Here is a 14,550-nt window from a genome sequence, read left to right as displayed (position 1 = left end):
AATATCAATGGTCATGAAAAATGATATCAGTCGCTTATCTCTGAATATAGAACGCCATATTTATTTATACATGGCAGGAAAAATACGATACAAAAGTTCTGTCAGTCTGTTGTGTTGTGTTTTGTTTTGTTTTGGCTCTCTTGACATTTACTAAATGATTTAGACTTTAGTTCAATATCGACGTAGGGGTGGGTGTACGAATGGTTAAACGCGTGCGCGTTAGACGTAAGGTCTGTGATTGAGTCAAGTGGGGTGGTTTCGATACCCTGCTTGTATGTGACAAGGAGTAGGGTTGCCTTTTCAACCTCGTTGGTTTTCTCCCAATCTGATTAAAATACAGATCTATATTTCGTTTTGTTTTTTTTATACTTTCGATGGCCTACACTACATGAAGATCTGACAAGTTATAGCCATAGGTCACGTCAGGGGTCAAAAGACCGACTTATGACCCTATGACATAGCCTATGACGGCAGACATTTGATTAACCAATCAGCATTGATGTTACTAGTGGATTACCCACAGTTCTGTGCAAAACACGCCTAAAGCTCGCCGTAACAGAGCGTTTAATTGGCTTATCCCTGACACCATTCAGAACGGTGGTACTTTTTACCGCCGACTACCGCCGACTTAATGCTTTTTACCACCGACCGTCGTGTAATTACCACTGACCAAATACTTTTTACCGCCGACCGCATTGTAATGACTTTCGACCGTAATATAATTACCGCCGACCAAATACTTGTTACCCCCGACCAAATGCTTAATGATTCCTTGTTTTATCGCCGACTATTTTACGGATGTTTTTTTTTTTATAAAAAAGAATACAACAAGAATGTTATTTTTTATTTGAGGTGTAATCACGTACAACTGTCGAAAAACATTCATATATATTTTAAAGAATATGGAAGGACAAAACTACAATTTAGATATTGAAGGGCAAATATATCAAGATTGTTTCAGCTACTGGTTATAAAAAAATAACATTTTAGGCCTATCTTCTATTAGTGCGAGGGTTAGGGTTAGGGTTGTATTTAGTTGTGGGTAATTATATTACGATCGAAAGTCATTACAGTGCGGTCGGCAGTAAAAAGTATTTGGTCGGCGGTAATTTCATGACGGTCGGCGGTAAAAGTATTGGTCGGCGGTAAAAAGTACCACTCCCATTCAGAACACAAGTTAAATAACAACTCTTCTAGATCCAAGTGTAGTAAAGACAAGTAAAACGAAATTTTGAACACTATAAAAACGAAACGCAATAGGATCTGTGTTTTAACCAGATTGGTTTTCTCCTGGAACTCCAGACCCCAACCGGCCAACGGCTATATATGTGCAAGCAAATTATTGAAATAAAATTGAACCATGTATTAGTCCAAAAATGACCCAGTGTGGAATGGAAGCCTTTTCCTCTCTGTCTCACTCTCTCTCTCTCTTTGTTGAGTTCTGGAAACAGTTATTATCAGAAGTCTATCCAATGTGAACTGAAGTCTATATGCAGGCATCTTGTTATGATATCTAGTTCAATGTTATCTTATCAGCAATCAGACTGCTTCGATTTTTTTCTTTTTTAGGAAAACAAGGACATAATCATAAAATGGAAAGAACGGTGGTATTGGTAGACATGGACTGTTTCTATGTTCAAGTTGAACAAAGATCGAACCCAAGTCTAAAAGGCAAACCATGTGCTGTTGTTCAATATAAGAAATGGAAAGGAGGCGGGTAAGAGTCGATGCACAATTCTCCAAGGAACAGTCATTGAATTGGTAGGCAGGGCCTTAGGCTTTCTATGAAGAGCATTGCCCCCAAGAAGATGAGTAGTACTTGAAGTCAAATCTATAAAGGCTTCTCTTCAGCACTCTATCAAGACAAGACAACATTTGTGACATAGTCTTTTAATCATTGTATAAAGCCTGGCTGTAGGATTTTTCCAGGTTCCTTAAGTGCTTATTAATTGGCTGATGCACATTTTTTTTTATTATAAACTTTTCTGATCTCTACTGCTTACTGTCTTTAAATTTAAGATTATTTTCCAGATTCTTCAATTCCCCTGCATACTTTTTTTTTTGTCAGATATAAACCCATCAAGTTATCTCTCATGCTTACTGTCGATGTGGGGGGATTGGGTGACTTTGGGTGGTCAAATGGTTAACGCACCACAAAAGACCCCTATGCTCAAGCAAATTATTGAAATAAAATTGGACCATATGTTAGTTCCAAAATGACTTAGTTTGTGTCGAGTAGACGTTAAACCCCATTTCTCTCTCTCTCTCTCTCTCTCTCTTACTGCTAGTGTCTTTGAATTGAAGAGTATTTCTTTCTGTTTTTTTTATTACAGTATAATAGCTGTAGGTTATGAGGCTAGAGCTTGTGGTGTAACTAGAAATATGAGAGGAGATGATGCCAAGGCTAAATGTCCTGAAATCAATTTGGTTCGTGTGCCTGTAGTTAGAGGAAAAGCAGACCTTACCAAGTAAGCTTTTATGTTATGACCAACAAACGAAATAGATAGACAGCAGAGCTTTTTTAAACTTTCCTATTACATTTAACTGTATAAAGTGTGTTTTTTTTTGTTAGTCTCAAACTAGGCAAAGTATTAGTTTGATGAGATGTTGTATTCCTTTCCTTTCAATATTCATTCAATGTCAACTTCCAAATAAAGACATACAAGCAATTTGAGACTCTAGATAACTAATGTTTCCTATCCGATAGCCGGGGGGAGCATCGGTGGTTCAGTGGGTGAGACGTTGACTCGCTCACCTGGAGGTACAATGTTTCGATCCCTGCATTGGGTTCCTCCTTGTTAGTGGTGCAGGACTGAGGGCCAGGCAATGGACAATGTATAGTCATTCGGATGGGACGGAAAAACAAGGTCTTGTGTACACATTGGCATGCACGTAAAAGCTTTGATACAAGAGTAGGCTGTAGCGCCGCTGTTGGGGCAAAATTTCACCCATAGCACACTACTCTATGGCATAGTCAGGAATTTTCCAGCATTGTTCCCCCTTGTCAGGACAGAGTGCCTGACAAAAACAGTCTCTTGTCATTGGGATGGGCCAAAAAATAACGGTCCCATGTACACATTGGCATGCACATAAAAGAATCCTTGACAGATGGAATTCAATTGCTGTCGGGGCAAAATTTCCCTCATAGCACACTAGATGGCGTATATTCCACTTCATTACCCCAGTTCTGAGCAGAACAGTAGGATGTTAAACTCCATTTCATTTCAATTCTGTACCATAAGGTCTGACATTGAGTCAACTGGCGTGGTTTCGATTCCCTGGTTGTGTGTGACAAGGAGTAGGGTTGCCTGTCCAACCTTGTGGGTCTTCTCCGGGTCCTCCGGTTTCTTCCCACTACTAAAGACCCCTACGCTCATTATCTCATGATCAGTTGGTGCAGAAAGGTAGGACATTAAAGCCCATTTCATTCCGATACATTTTGGTTGAGAGAAAGGGAGAGGGGGGGGGAGAGAGAAATGTGGTTTAACATCCACTCAACACAAACTAGGTCATTTCTGGACTAACATATTGTTTAATTTTATTTCAATAATTCGCTTGCGCGTAGGGGTCTTTAGCAGTGGGAAACCGGAGGACCCGGAAAAACCCCACGAGATTGGAAATGCGACCCTACTCCTTGTCACGTACAACCAGGGAATCGAAACCTGCCAGTTGACTCAATGGCAGACCGCATGATACAGCGCGCGCGTGCTAACCATTCGGCCATCCACCCAGACCCCCCCCCCCCCCCCATTTTGGTTGAAGTAATATAGTTGATTGTATATATTTTTTTTTTATCAGATATCGTGAAGCAGGAGCTGAAGTTATAGAAGTATTTTCTAAGTTTAGTTCATGTGTTGAGAGAGCTAGTGTTGATGAAGCATATATAGATTTGACAGATGAAGTGGAGAAAAGAATGGAAGAACAAAATATATCAAATGTTACACCTGATAAACTACAGAATACTTTTATTGTTGGCTTTGATCAAAAAGGTAAAAAGATGGGATAAACTTTCTTTTTTTTTTATTGAAATACAGCCAACATAGAATATATCATATAGAAATAAGTTTTCGTCGACTTTATTTACTATATAAATACAACATCTTCTTTGAGGTATTTAGTAATTGACACACATAATAAACACAAAAACATAATACTGAACACAATTACTATTTTAATTAATTTGACGTTTCTAACGTTGAGAGATCCCTCAATGAAATGTCGCTTATGTTATATTTTTGTGTTTATAATAAAATAGTTAAACTGAAAAAATGTGGGAGATTATAAACCAGTATTGTTAAAGATACATTATGGGAGATTAGATAAAGAGCTGGCAGTTCTCACTATAATAGTTAAAAACTAGATAATGTAAAGGGAATTTGCTGAAAATTTCAGTCAAATTGATCCACTCTGAATCGAGAATTTAGCAATTGAATTTTGGTCCTAGCCTCGATCATCATTACTAAAGTCGGTACGAAAAAAACATAGTCTCAATTATCCATTTTTTGATTTAATCATGAATGAGCTTTGAGCAGCAGACTGGATTATAATCCAGTAAATATCGCATGCTAGCGATGACAACGAGAGTTGATTATGGTCTGGATTAGTTAATTAATGTTTAATAATTTAGATAACATTTCAGGCCTAAAGAAAGACCTGCAGTTGGCAGATTTAGCTCTTGCATAATGCCTGTTTAAATATTTGTAAGCATATTTATGCTTGTTTTCCTATCCAAGATACCCTTATGTAGATATATAATTGTAAACATTGCAAATAAATATTGTTTAAGCCAAATATGTAGTGAACAGGATTCCACAATCTGTTGGGTTAGAAATAGTGTTATTTATATCCATTTATAAAAATCAGTATTGTTTGAATTACGGTAACTGACTGTAATATTTGTAGAAACACCACGAGAAGATGGATTAAAGGAATGGTTAAGTAGAGTTGTAGATTCTGAAGAAACTAATATTTATAATAAAAAATTAGCGGTAGCTGCATGTATAGTGGAGGAAATGAGAGCTGCTGTATTTGAAGAAACAGGATTTCGCTGTTCAGCTGGAATTGCACATAATAAAGTAGGTTCTGTTTGACTTCAGTGTATTGTCCATTGTTCATGTTTTAGTGTACTGACCATTGTTCAACAAAACTATACTCTAGTAAAATTAATTGAATATGTTGTTTCCTGACTGCAAATTGGTACATTCTACACGGTTTTGCGCAACTATAAATACGATTAAACGCATAATGCTCAACACATATCATCACAGTTTGTATTGAAATAAGTAAACCTATCACAAATAGTGAAGACTGGACCACTAAAACAGTTACCGAACAGTTTTTCTACATTTTCGGAATGACATTTAATTGTGTATATGCTAATTTTGGTTTTGTGGCCTTTTTAAAACAAAGAAATATTGCGTAGCCGTTGGATTTTATCCAATCATGTAATTGTGCGGAAAGGTTTCACCGTTATTTACATGAGAATTAGTTTATTATATGTTAAGCTATGTGCAGTAGAATTTGGGACCAGTTTTAATTGGAAATTAAGGGAGTTACAAAACTTTGTCAGAGGAAGTCCGTAGATCCATCAATACTCTGGCTGGATTCAAGACATAAGACATCAGTAATGGAACCATTCATTTGTTGTTTCCCGTCACGTATGATTGTTATGTAGACTGGTTAAAGGGAAGGAACTCTTTTTCACAAACGTGGCAAAGATTATTGGGTTATTTGTTTGTTTTTTGTAGGTGATAGCTAAACTTGTGTGTGGGTTTCATAAACCGAATCGTCAAACAGTTTGTCCACATGATTCTGTACAGCAGTTGTTTTCTACCCTACCTGTCGGTAAAATGTAAGTTACACAGTTTGTCCACATGATTCTGTACAGCAGTTGTTTTCTACCCTACCTGTCGGTAAAATGTAAGTTATATAAATTTAGAGGCATGGGAAAGGTCGAGTAGTCTAATGCATGCGCTTTGGATCATAATGTCTGTCATTGAGTCAAGAGGCGTTGTTTTGATCTCACACTTGTATGTGACCAGGAAAAGGGTTACCTGTCTAACCTCATGGGTTTTACCTAGACCTCGGGTTTGGAAACATTATCTCCGAGCAAATAAATGACACAGACAAGAAACGTAGTGTTTAATTTAAAATACAGATCCTGTTGCTTTTCCATAAGTTCATTAGCAAAGCAATGTGTTAAAGAATCTTTATTGTTTAAAAAACGTTTTTCCTGCCCGGTCAACTCGTAGTGACATCGCTAATATAAACCATAGGCCAAATTCGGGTTTGTCTGCGATAAAAATTGAAAAATGTTAAATATATATTTCTTTTGTTCAGTCGTCATCTGGGTGGAAAATTAGGTGATTCATTGGTAGAACAATTTAATGTAGAATTTATTGGAGATTTGTGCCGATTTTCCCAGGAAGACCTCGTTCAAAGTTATGGTGATAAAGGGTAAGCTTTTAATCCTTTAATAAAAAGTTTGAAATTAAGATGTTCTCTTCTTAGGAAACAAATAATACATTGAACTTCGTTAACTGGGCTAATAAAGTTTGGTATATACCATGAAGTGTACTATGAGGGAAATTTGGTCCAGAAAGTGATGCTAGAGTTTACTATAATATCAAATTCCAACTGCCAATGGATCTTTTATGTGCACGCGAATGTGTGCACGGGACCTCGTTTTTTTTTTAACCATCCGAACAACTAGCCGACTGTCCTTGTCAGGCCCTGACAAGGGGCAAACATGCCGGCAACTCCTGATGAACTTTCTCTGCATACACCGGGATCAAACCCGCAACTTCCAGGCTAGCGCCTTACCCACTTAACCACCGTGGTTCCCAAATATAGAAGAGAATCAAACCATGTTGGACTGATATTCCTCTAAGATTTCACAATATTGTCATTTCAACAAATTTAAAAGGCTACTAGCAACTTTAAATAGACATGCATATATGACCACTGGTAAGAAGTGTCTGTTAATTTTTCAACCGCTAACCTTTTTGGGTTGCATACAAAATTGATCCATTTTCCAAACGGGGACTGGCACAGCATGAAAGTGCAAGACGGCACAAAAAGATAAAATATGTTCAGATTTAGATAAAGAGCTGACCATTCTTGCTGTAATAGCTCAAAAATAAATAATGTAAAACGAAAATATTGAAAATTTCATTCAAATTACTTCATTCTGAGCCAAGTTATCACTCTTTGTAGTTTTGACAAGATGTGTGCATTGTGGTAACCAGGGCACTAATATATTCGGTACTTAGCCTTGCTTTCCCATTTTTAAATTAAATTTTTAAATGGCAAACCGTTCTAATCTAAATAAAATCTTGAGTATCTGATGCCATCGAGAGTTGATTATGGTCTGGATAAGTTAATTAATGTCTAATTAATAATTTAGAAAAACATTTCAGGCCTAAAGAAAGACCTGCAATAGGCAGATTTAGCTCTTGCATGATGTATGTTTAATGGTTTGTTTATACCAGTATAAACAGTATTTTGTGTATTTGTAGTAAATGGTTGTACAATGTATGTCGAGGATTTGATCACGAACTGGTATCAGCGAGACAATTAGCAAAATCTATTGGTTGTGGTAAAAACTTTACGGGTAAAGAATGCCTGAATACCAGAAAAAAGGTAGAATAAAGTAAAGCCTTATATTCTCAGAAACCATGTCACATGTACATGTCCCATAATTATTTATCCCTTGGGTCTGTTGAAGGCAAAACCAATGTTAAGGTATTTACATGATATATAGCTCTCTGGTGCATGGGGTTATGGTGGCTAAGTGGGTAAGACACTGGCTCGCTAGCCTGGAGGTCCGGTGTTCAATCCCTCCATAGGCCGAGAAAGTTCATTGGGATTTTCCAGCGTGGTTTCCCTTTGTCAGTTGTACAGGACGGAGGGCCTGAGAAACCAAGGTCCTGTGTATACATTGGCGTGCACGTAAAAAATCCCTTAGAATTCAATATTAGCCCAGTGAATAGGTTATAGAGTTGCATGCTCAACTTTGTGGGTTTTCACCCCATTTGCCTTTCTCTTTAAGGTAAAACATTGGATATCTGAATTATCGGAGGAAGTCACAGAGAGATTGATCAAAGATCGAGAAAGTGTAAGATTTAATAATTTCTCATTTCTCTAAATTGTTTTTTTTATCATCCACATTAAAGTCACTAAATCATGATCATGCATTTTTCAGGCAATATCCAATTTTTCACGATTTTGTACACGCAAAACCAAACCAATATATGAACGGTAGATAATCTTCCATTTTGTATTCAGTCGAATTGAAAAGATGCTGACCAAAAGATTTTACCCAGTTTATTTAAAGATACATTCCCGCGTACAAACTGGGTGATTTAATGGTATATATGGACTAAAAACATATTCAAACTAATTAATTTGTCATAATTTTGCTTCAAATCCTTCTCAAACATTGTAATTGCCAAGGAATGCCCTGCTATAAAAATTTGATCAAACCAAGTCATGTTTACTTCACGTGACTTACCTCTCTTGCAAGTCAGAGGAGAATTCATTGCATACATAAGACAATGTTGTCTTTAATCGCTTACTATTTATTACAAATATCGAATCCTAATTAAAATCTCGGATTATCCACTACCCGCGTCTTTTTCCATCATTTTTTATCTCAGAAAGTGTTCTACGTCTAACTCTTTATAAAGTTTATAAACTTGTCCATCAAGCACTCAATGTTCGCGCGTGACCTTTAACATCACGCGTGCAGAAATTCCTAATCGTCGGGCTATCAAATAGGGGAACCCTTACATTTTTGTCCTGTATACGCTCCATGAGTGTTTTTCGGGGAATCCAGTATTTTTCTAGTAAGATTGGATATCTCTACTTTCCATATATACCAAAATTGCCATACTTTTATTGGAAATAACCACCCGATAAATACTTTTCTGGGAACCCATCTTTAAATTATCTGCAAAAGATACTGAATGTTTCAAAATTTTCAATTCATCATATGTTTGTAAAGACTGAAAAGGCCCAGAGTTCACAAAGCATTCTCAGACTTAAGTTAACAATTTACTCAAAATTGTTTGCTTTATTTTAACTAATATAAAGCCCTTTATAAACTTCTGTTGTTTTAATGTATCAAATACATCCATAAGAAACTATGTGCAAAATTTTGTGTTTCCTGATCAAAGATGTTTCTCTTAAACAGTGATTGAAAGATGAGTAAATTCTTTGTGAACTCGGGGCCAGAATGGAACCATTTTGGACTGATATTTCTTAAAGAGATTCAGCTTTTATGCTATTCAAAGTCGTTCAAATGACAATAAGTGAGTTTAAATGTAAATCTATACAAAATCACTCAAATGACAATAAGTGGGTTTAAATGTAAATCTAATTACTTTATAAATACTTCCATTTAATTTCTAATGACAGAATAAAAGAACAGCTAAATCGTTAACAGTATCGTTACGATATATTGGTGATCATGCGGCTTCCAGGACATGTGCTCTACTCAGATATGATAAAGATAAAATAAGAGACGATACATTTGCACTCTTACAAAAATTTAATACTTCGCCTCCACATCAAGACTGCTGGTAAGTTAGTGAAACCCTTTTGATAATGTAGGGTCATCATTGTTTAATTTACTGGTGGGGTGGCGACTGGGGTTTTTTTTTTTTGTCCCTTCCCAAAGACTAGGCACACTTTTCTTGTCAGCCTGACAGTCTCCAATCTGATTAAAACACAGATCCTCTTTTGCTTGGTTTTTTATAGCTCAAAATATCATTGAAACAGTATATTCCAGCGAGTTCTTGGCGTGTGATACACGGAACTGTGGGTATCCTACTAGAAACATCAATGCTGATTACTTAATCAAATGTTTGACATCATAGGGTCAAAAGCCGCTCGTATTACCTCGCACTACAACTGATCTGATCTTCATGTAGGGTAGGCCATCGAAAGTATAAAAAAAACAAACAAAATATAATTCTGTATTTTAATCAGTGAAAGCATGCTTGAGAAAAATTCTAAAGGTTCTTTTTGGGCAATGTCAGGATTTGAACATTGGAAAAGAGGCTTTGATTGTTGTAATGTGAAAGAGACTACATTAAAATTCTTCTATAATTGGCAGAATCCTTCTCCACTGTACATTTATAATCATAGAAAACAAAAATAGTCTCACGGTGACCTAGTTAAATATTTATAAGATGGTCAACTACATTTCATCCTAAATAAAAGTTTTGATTTTAATTCATTGTATCTCTTAAATTCAGGACTCCTGCCATTTTGAATCTGGGAATTTGTGCTGGAAAATTCGTTGAAGAGAAAACAAGCGACACGCCAAATATTGCCACCATGTTTGCTAACGCTAAAAGTGCAACATCAACAGTTACATCTGTTAGTAGCGGTCAGATTCCAGACACACAGGAAGAGCTTATATCACCGGCAGTAAATATTATAAACGATAAAGAAAAAGTAACAAAATCCAAGCGTGGTAGCATTAAGACATTTTTCCAAAACAACACTGCGACAGTTAATAATACTGATTGTGTAGAAGACGATAGAAAAATTGAAATTATTAAAAAATTACCTTCTACGACAAACACAGTTAAAGGTTCTGGAAAAGGATTCTTTGCTTCTAAAAGTAAAAATCTACCATATTGTGATGATAGAAAAATTATCAAAAATAAAACTTTAATTGATGGCAGTAACAGTGCTATAATAGAGAAACGCAATCAAAAGTGTGGATATGAATTAAAAACATCCAGTGACTTAAAGATACATAAGAAGTTGGCAGAAATTGATCGTAATGTGTTTGAAAACGACAATAATAATCTTAATGTCTGTAATGGCGCCAAATTATCTGATTCCCTCAGAAGAACTGACGTCACATCAGACATGAATTGCTATATCAACACTTCTGAATCTGATAATAATGTAGAAAATTCAAACTTTGAAACTGAGACCAAATCGGTGATGACTGCTAGTGCTACAGATAATTTGCGTGAAGAAATGTCTGTTTGTGATAATGTGAATGTAGGTACCATTTCGGACGTTCAAAATGGAGACCAAGATGGTGCCATGAATTTTGTGTTAGATGAAACAGATTTTGTGAAATGTGAAAAATGTCAAAAACGTATCCCAGTGTGGGAAATGCCAGAACATCATGATTATCATTTTGCGTTAGAATTACAGAAAGAAACCAACATTTCTATGATTCCAAGAATTTCGTCATCATCGTCGTCGCAATCGACTAGTAAACGGAAACTGTCTCCCTCAAGTTCAAATAAGAAAAGTAAAAAAAACAAAACAAATACAAACACCCCCTCTCTACTTTCATTTTTTGATAAGAAATAATATATTTGTAGGTCAATCTCAGTAATAATAGGTTTTTAACCAGTGCTTGGACTACTTGGAACACTCCCTCTCTACTTTCATTTTTTGATAAGAAATAATGTATTTGTAATAGGTTTTTAACCCTTTAGTGCTTGGACTGCTTGGAACAGTCTGTGACTAGTTCCTTAGACCTTTCCAGTCGCTTGAATAGTTGTGGTGCTCCCTAGAACTAGTATACGGTCCTACAACAAGGAGAACTATTTTCTGGTGGTTTATCCAGGGATAAGGAAGGTTTTGAGCTGTCCAGGGATATATTGGTATGAAATACATCACCCTTCTTATTTTCTTCAAGGAACTATCTTTTAGTCAGTATTTACATAAATCAATAACTAAAGCATTAACAAAATTCATAGTTCACCAAATAAACAAAAAGTTATTAAATAAAAGTAATTATATATAATTCATTCCATAATCATGCCACAATAAATATGTGTATATAAAGAATTGTAAACATAAATTACTAACATTAAGTGTGATATATGGATTTTTAGTTCCTTCTTTGATTGGCATTTAGTAATTGAACATATTAACACAGGGTACAATTTTATGGATATACAATTACTGAGTTTGATACTAAGCCACATTTCACAAGGATACTCTCGTCTTTATCAATTTATGAATTTTTAATTGTTTATATTTAGGTGTAAAATATATAAGCATATATTTTGGTGTAATAGAAACATTGAGAACTGTTAAACTAAATTAAATGTGATATAAAAATCTTTAATTGTAAAATATATTAGAGTATATTTAGTGGTTAATGTACATATAGGATTATTAATAAATGATAAACATACATTATAAATTACCATATTAATGAAATACTTTATTTTTATTCTGTACGTTTCACATGTAGATTATCATTTTTTTTTCACCTTCATTTTGACTCAAAACTTTTTTTCTGTAATCAACGACAAGGACAGATCATTGTCTAGAGCACTACAGGCCTGTAGCTAGCAGGGTGGGGGGGCAGCTCAACAATGTCACTCAGGCACCCATACTGATATGGGCACGTTGGTCGTTGGCTACATATTGCGTCCAATGGAAAGGGTGCGTTTCGGCACCCAGTTGGGGCAGCTGCACACCCAGCTAGCTACGAGCCTGCACTAGAATCAAGACTTTCCAGTGAAGGATAGTAATAAAAGAGACAAATAGTTACATATTACAACCATGTTGTTTTGGGACTTATATGGGATTAATTGTTATTGCATAAACTGGATTGTGCAGGGGGTTTGGTTTGGAGTAAATTGGATTATAACTTTATTCCTCATAGTACAATCACTGATTGCACAGCTGATATATCAACACTGTAATATTTTAGACCATTTCGTTCATTTAGAGAATGGACTTGGGATTATTTGTTGCCTATATATAATAAACCATGTCCCACCATTCATCTGATCTTGTGTACATAGTCTAAACAGTGACATTTGCAGAGTTCTCTCCCTTGGCACACTATTTTCTCTCCACTCTCAAATCTGATAGAAACATCATAAAATCTGCTCATGGTAGTGGTACTTAATGATATATATAGGGTTTATTGTCCACTCAACACAGACTAGGTCATTTCAGGCCAAACATCTGGTGCAATTTTATTTCAATAATTTAATTTGCTTGCATGTAGGGGTCTTTAGCAGTGGGAAGAAACTTGCAGTACCGGACCTCCCCCCCTCCAAAAAAAACTGCCACTCACTTGATTCAATGAGAGACCTTTTGACCTAAAGTGTATGCATTAGACCAATTGGGCCACCCAACAGACCTGATCCTTATTGATATTCAGTGGTTTAATTAATTTGGTGACAGCTGTAATCATGAATAATAGACTCAATTTTTTTCAAATGAGAAAATTTTGTTATAATATTCTCAAATATATTTGTAATTAAGGAAGGCAACAGGATTGAACACCCACTCATAACAGCTGGCATGCTGGTAATTTTAGGACTTTAGAACTCTATTTTTAGGACAAACATACAATACTTTATTTCAATTATATCCTTTAGCATGAGGCTAAACCAGAATTCATGTGCAGACAGTTTATGTTTTATTATATTTGTTGGACCGCCAGCTCCTTCTAGCACCTCAAAATGTCGACCAAGGGGAGTTTTTTTCCCTCCCCTTAAAATTGAAAATCGCTCTCCTTTACAAAGTCATTGGGGGTTTATTATCATTTATGAAACCAGGAATGATCCCCCCCCCCAACATGCAGTTATTGATCCTGAGAATCATTTCCCATACACACAACTAATCACTCTCCTTAATATCAGAGCACTCTCCTTAATTTCTAAATCATTCTTCTTATCGAAACTGGGAGAGCTTTTTTCAATTTGTTGAATACGGGGCGCTTTTTTTCGGCTCTCCTCTAAAATATAAAAGACAGAAACTGCCAGTTACATGGATAACTGTCAACTATTTATAATCAGCTACCAAACTCAATGTCAATACCATTACTTTTCTCTCTTTAGGAATCCCAAGGGGGGGGGGGGGAGGGGAGCCACTAACCGGGAAAAATGAAGATAGGCATAGTCCAGCATACATTGTAGGCCATGCAATTGGCGCTGCTCTATGAGGGAGATTTTACCCAGACAAAATGTTTCTGTCTGTTTTTAATTGAATTCCAACTGTCAAAGGTTCTTTTTTTCTTTTTTTTTAAACCACACCAATCACTGAGCACCTTATTCACCGAGCCATGTGGCTCCATACATGTATATTTGCATATACATGTACACTCAGTGTTAAGATAAAACAAAAAATAAAATGTTATTTTTCACAAGAATAACATTTTAAATTCTTTAACAAGCCAACAGTGAGGCTGATGTCCCCCGCCGAAATCCCCAAATAAATAGATGACACATATTAATTAATCGCACATCTATTTTTTTCAAAAGTATCGAGCAATCAAACTGATTATCAACTATACACTAAGTTTCATCACTCTCTATCAGATAGAATCAAAGTTATCTTGTCCCAAAGCATCGACCAAGGAAATTGCTTATCTCTGCTTAGCTTTAGCTTGATATGTTAATCATTGAATTTGGTCAAGACGAACATCAACATCAAGTTAGAAGCAGAGTTGTTATGTTCCTAAGTCTTGACCAATCAAAATGCTTATTGCTCCTTAGCCTAAGCAGACAATTCTCATCATCGAACTTAGGCAAGGTATTGATGTAA

The 14,550-nt window shown here is 35.9% G+C and overlaps 1 protein-coding gene across 2 annotated transcripts; it reads left to right on the top strand.

Moving 5' to 3' along the window:
* Positions 1-1,577: 1,577 nt before the first annotated feature.
* Positions 1,578-12,523, top strand: LOC126821918 (DNA polymerase eta). Of its 2 annotated transcripts, XM_050550545.1 has the most exons (10): positions 1,578-1,717; positions 2,334-2,468; positions 3,799-3,989; positions 4,903-5,075; positions 5,748-5,851; positions 6,340-6,456; positions 7,518-7,641; positions 8,051-8,116; positions 9,418-9,581; positions 10,260-12,523. In XM_050550545.1, the coding sequence occupies exons 1-10, from the start codon at positions 1,593-1,595 to the stop codon at positions 11,341-11,343; spliced, it is 2,283 nt and encodes a 760-aa protein (XP_050406502.1). In that variant the 5' UTR covers positions 1,578-1,592; the 3' UTR covers positions 11,344-12,523. The 2 variants fall into 2 exon arrangements, with proteins under 2 accessions (XP_050406502.1, XP_050406503.1); XM_050550546.1 differs by lacking the exons at positions 1,578-1,717; positions 2,334-2,468; positions 3,799-3,989; positions 4,903-5,075; positions 5,748-5,851 and adding an exon at positions 5,867-5,919.
* Positions 12,524-14,550: the final 2,027 nt, after the last annotated feature.

Source organism: Patella vulgata, chromosome 5, assembly GCF_932274485.2.
Source record: "Patella vulgata chromosome 5, xgPatVulg1.2, whole genome shotgun sequence".
Classification (NCBI taxonomy): domain Eukaryota; kingdom Metazoa; phylum Mollusca; class Gastropoda; family Patellidae; genus Patella; species Patella vulgata.
This window is presented reverse-complemented; position numbering and strand designations above follow the sequence as displayed.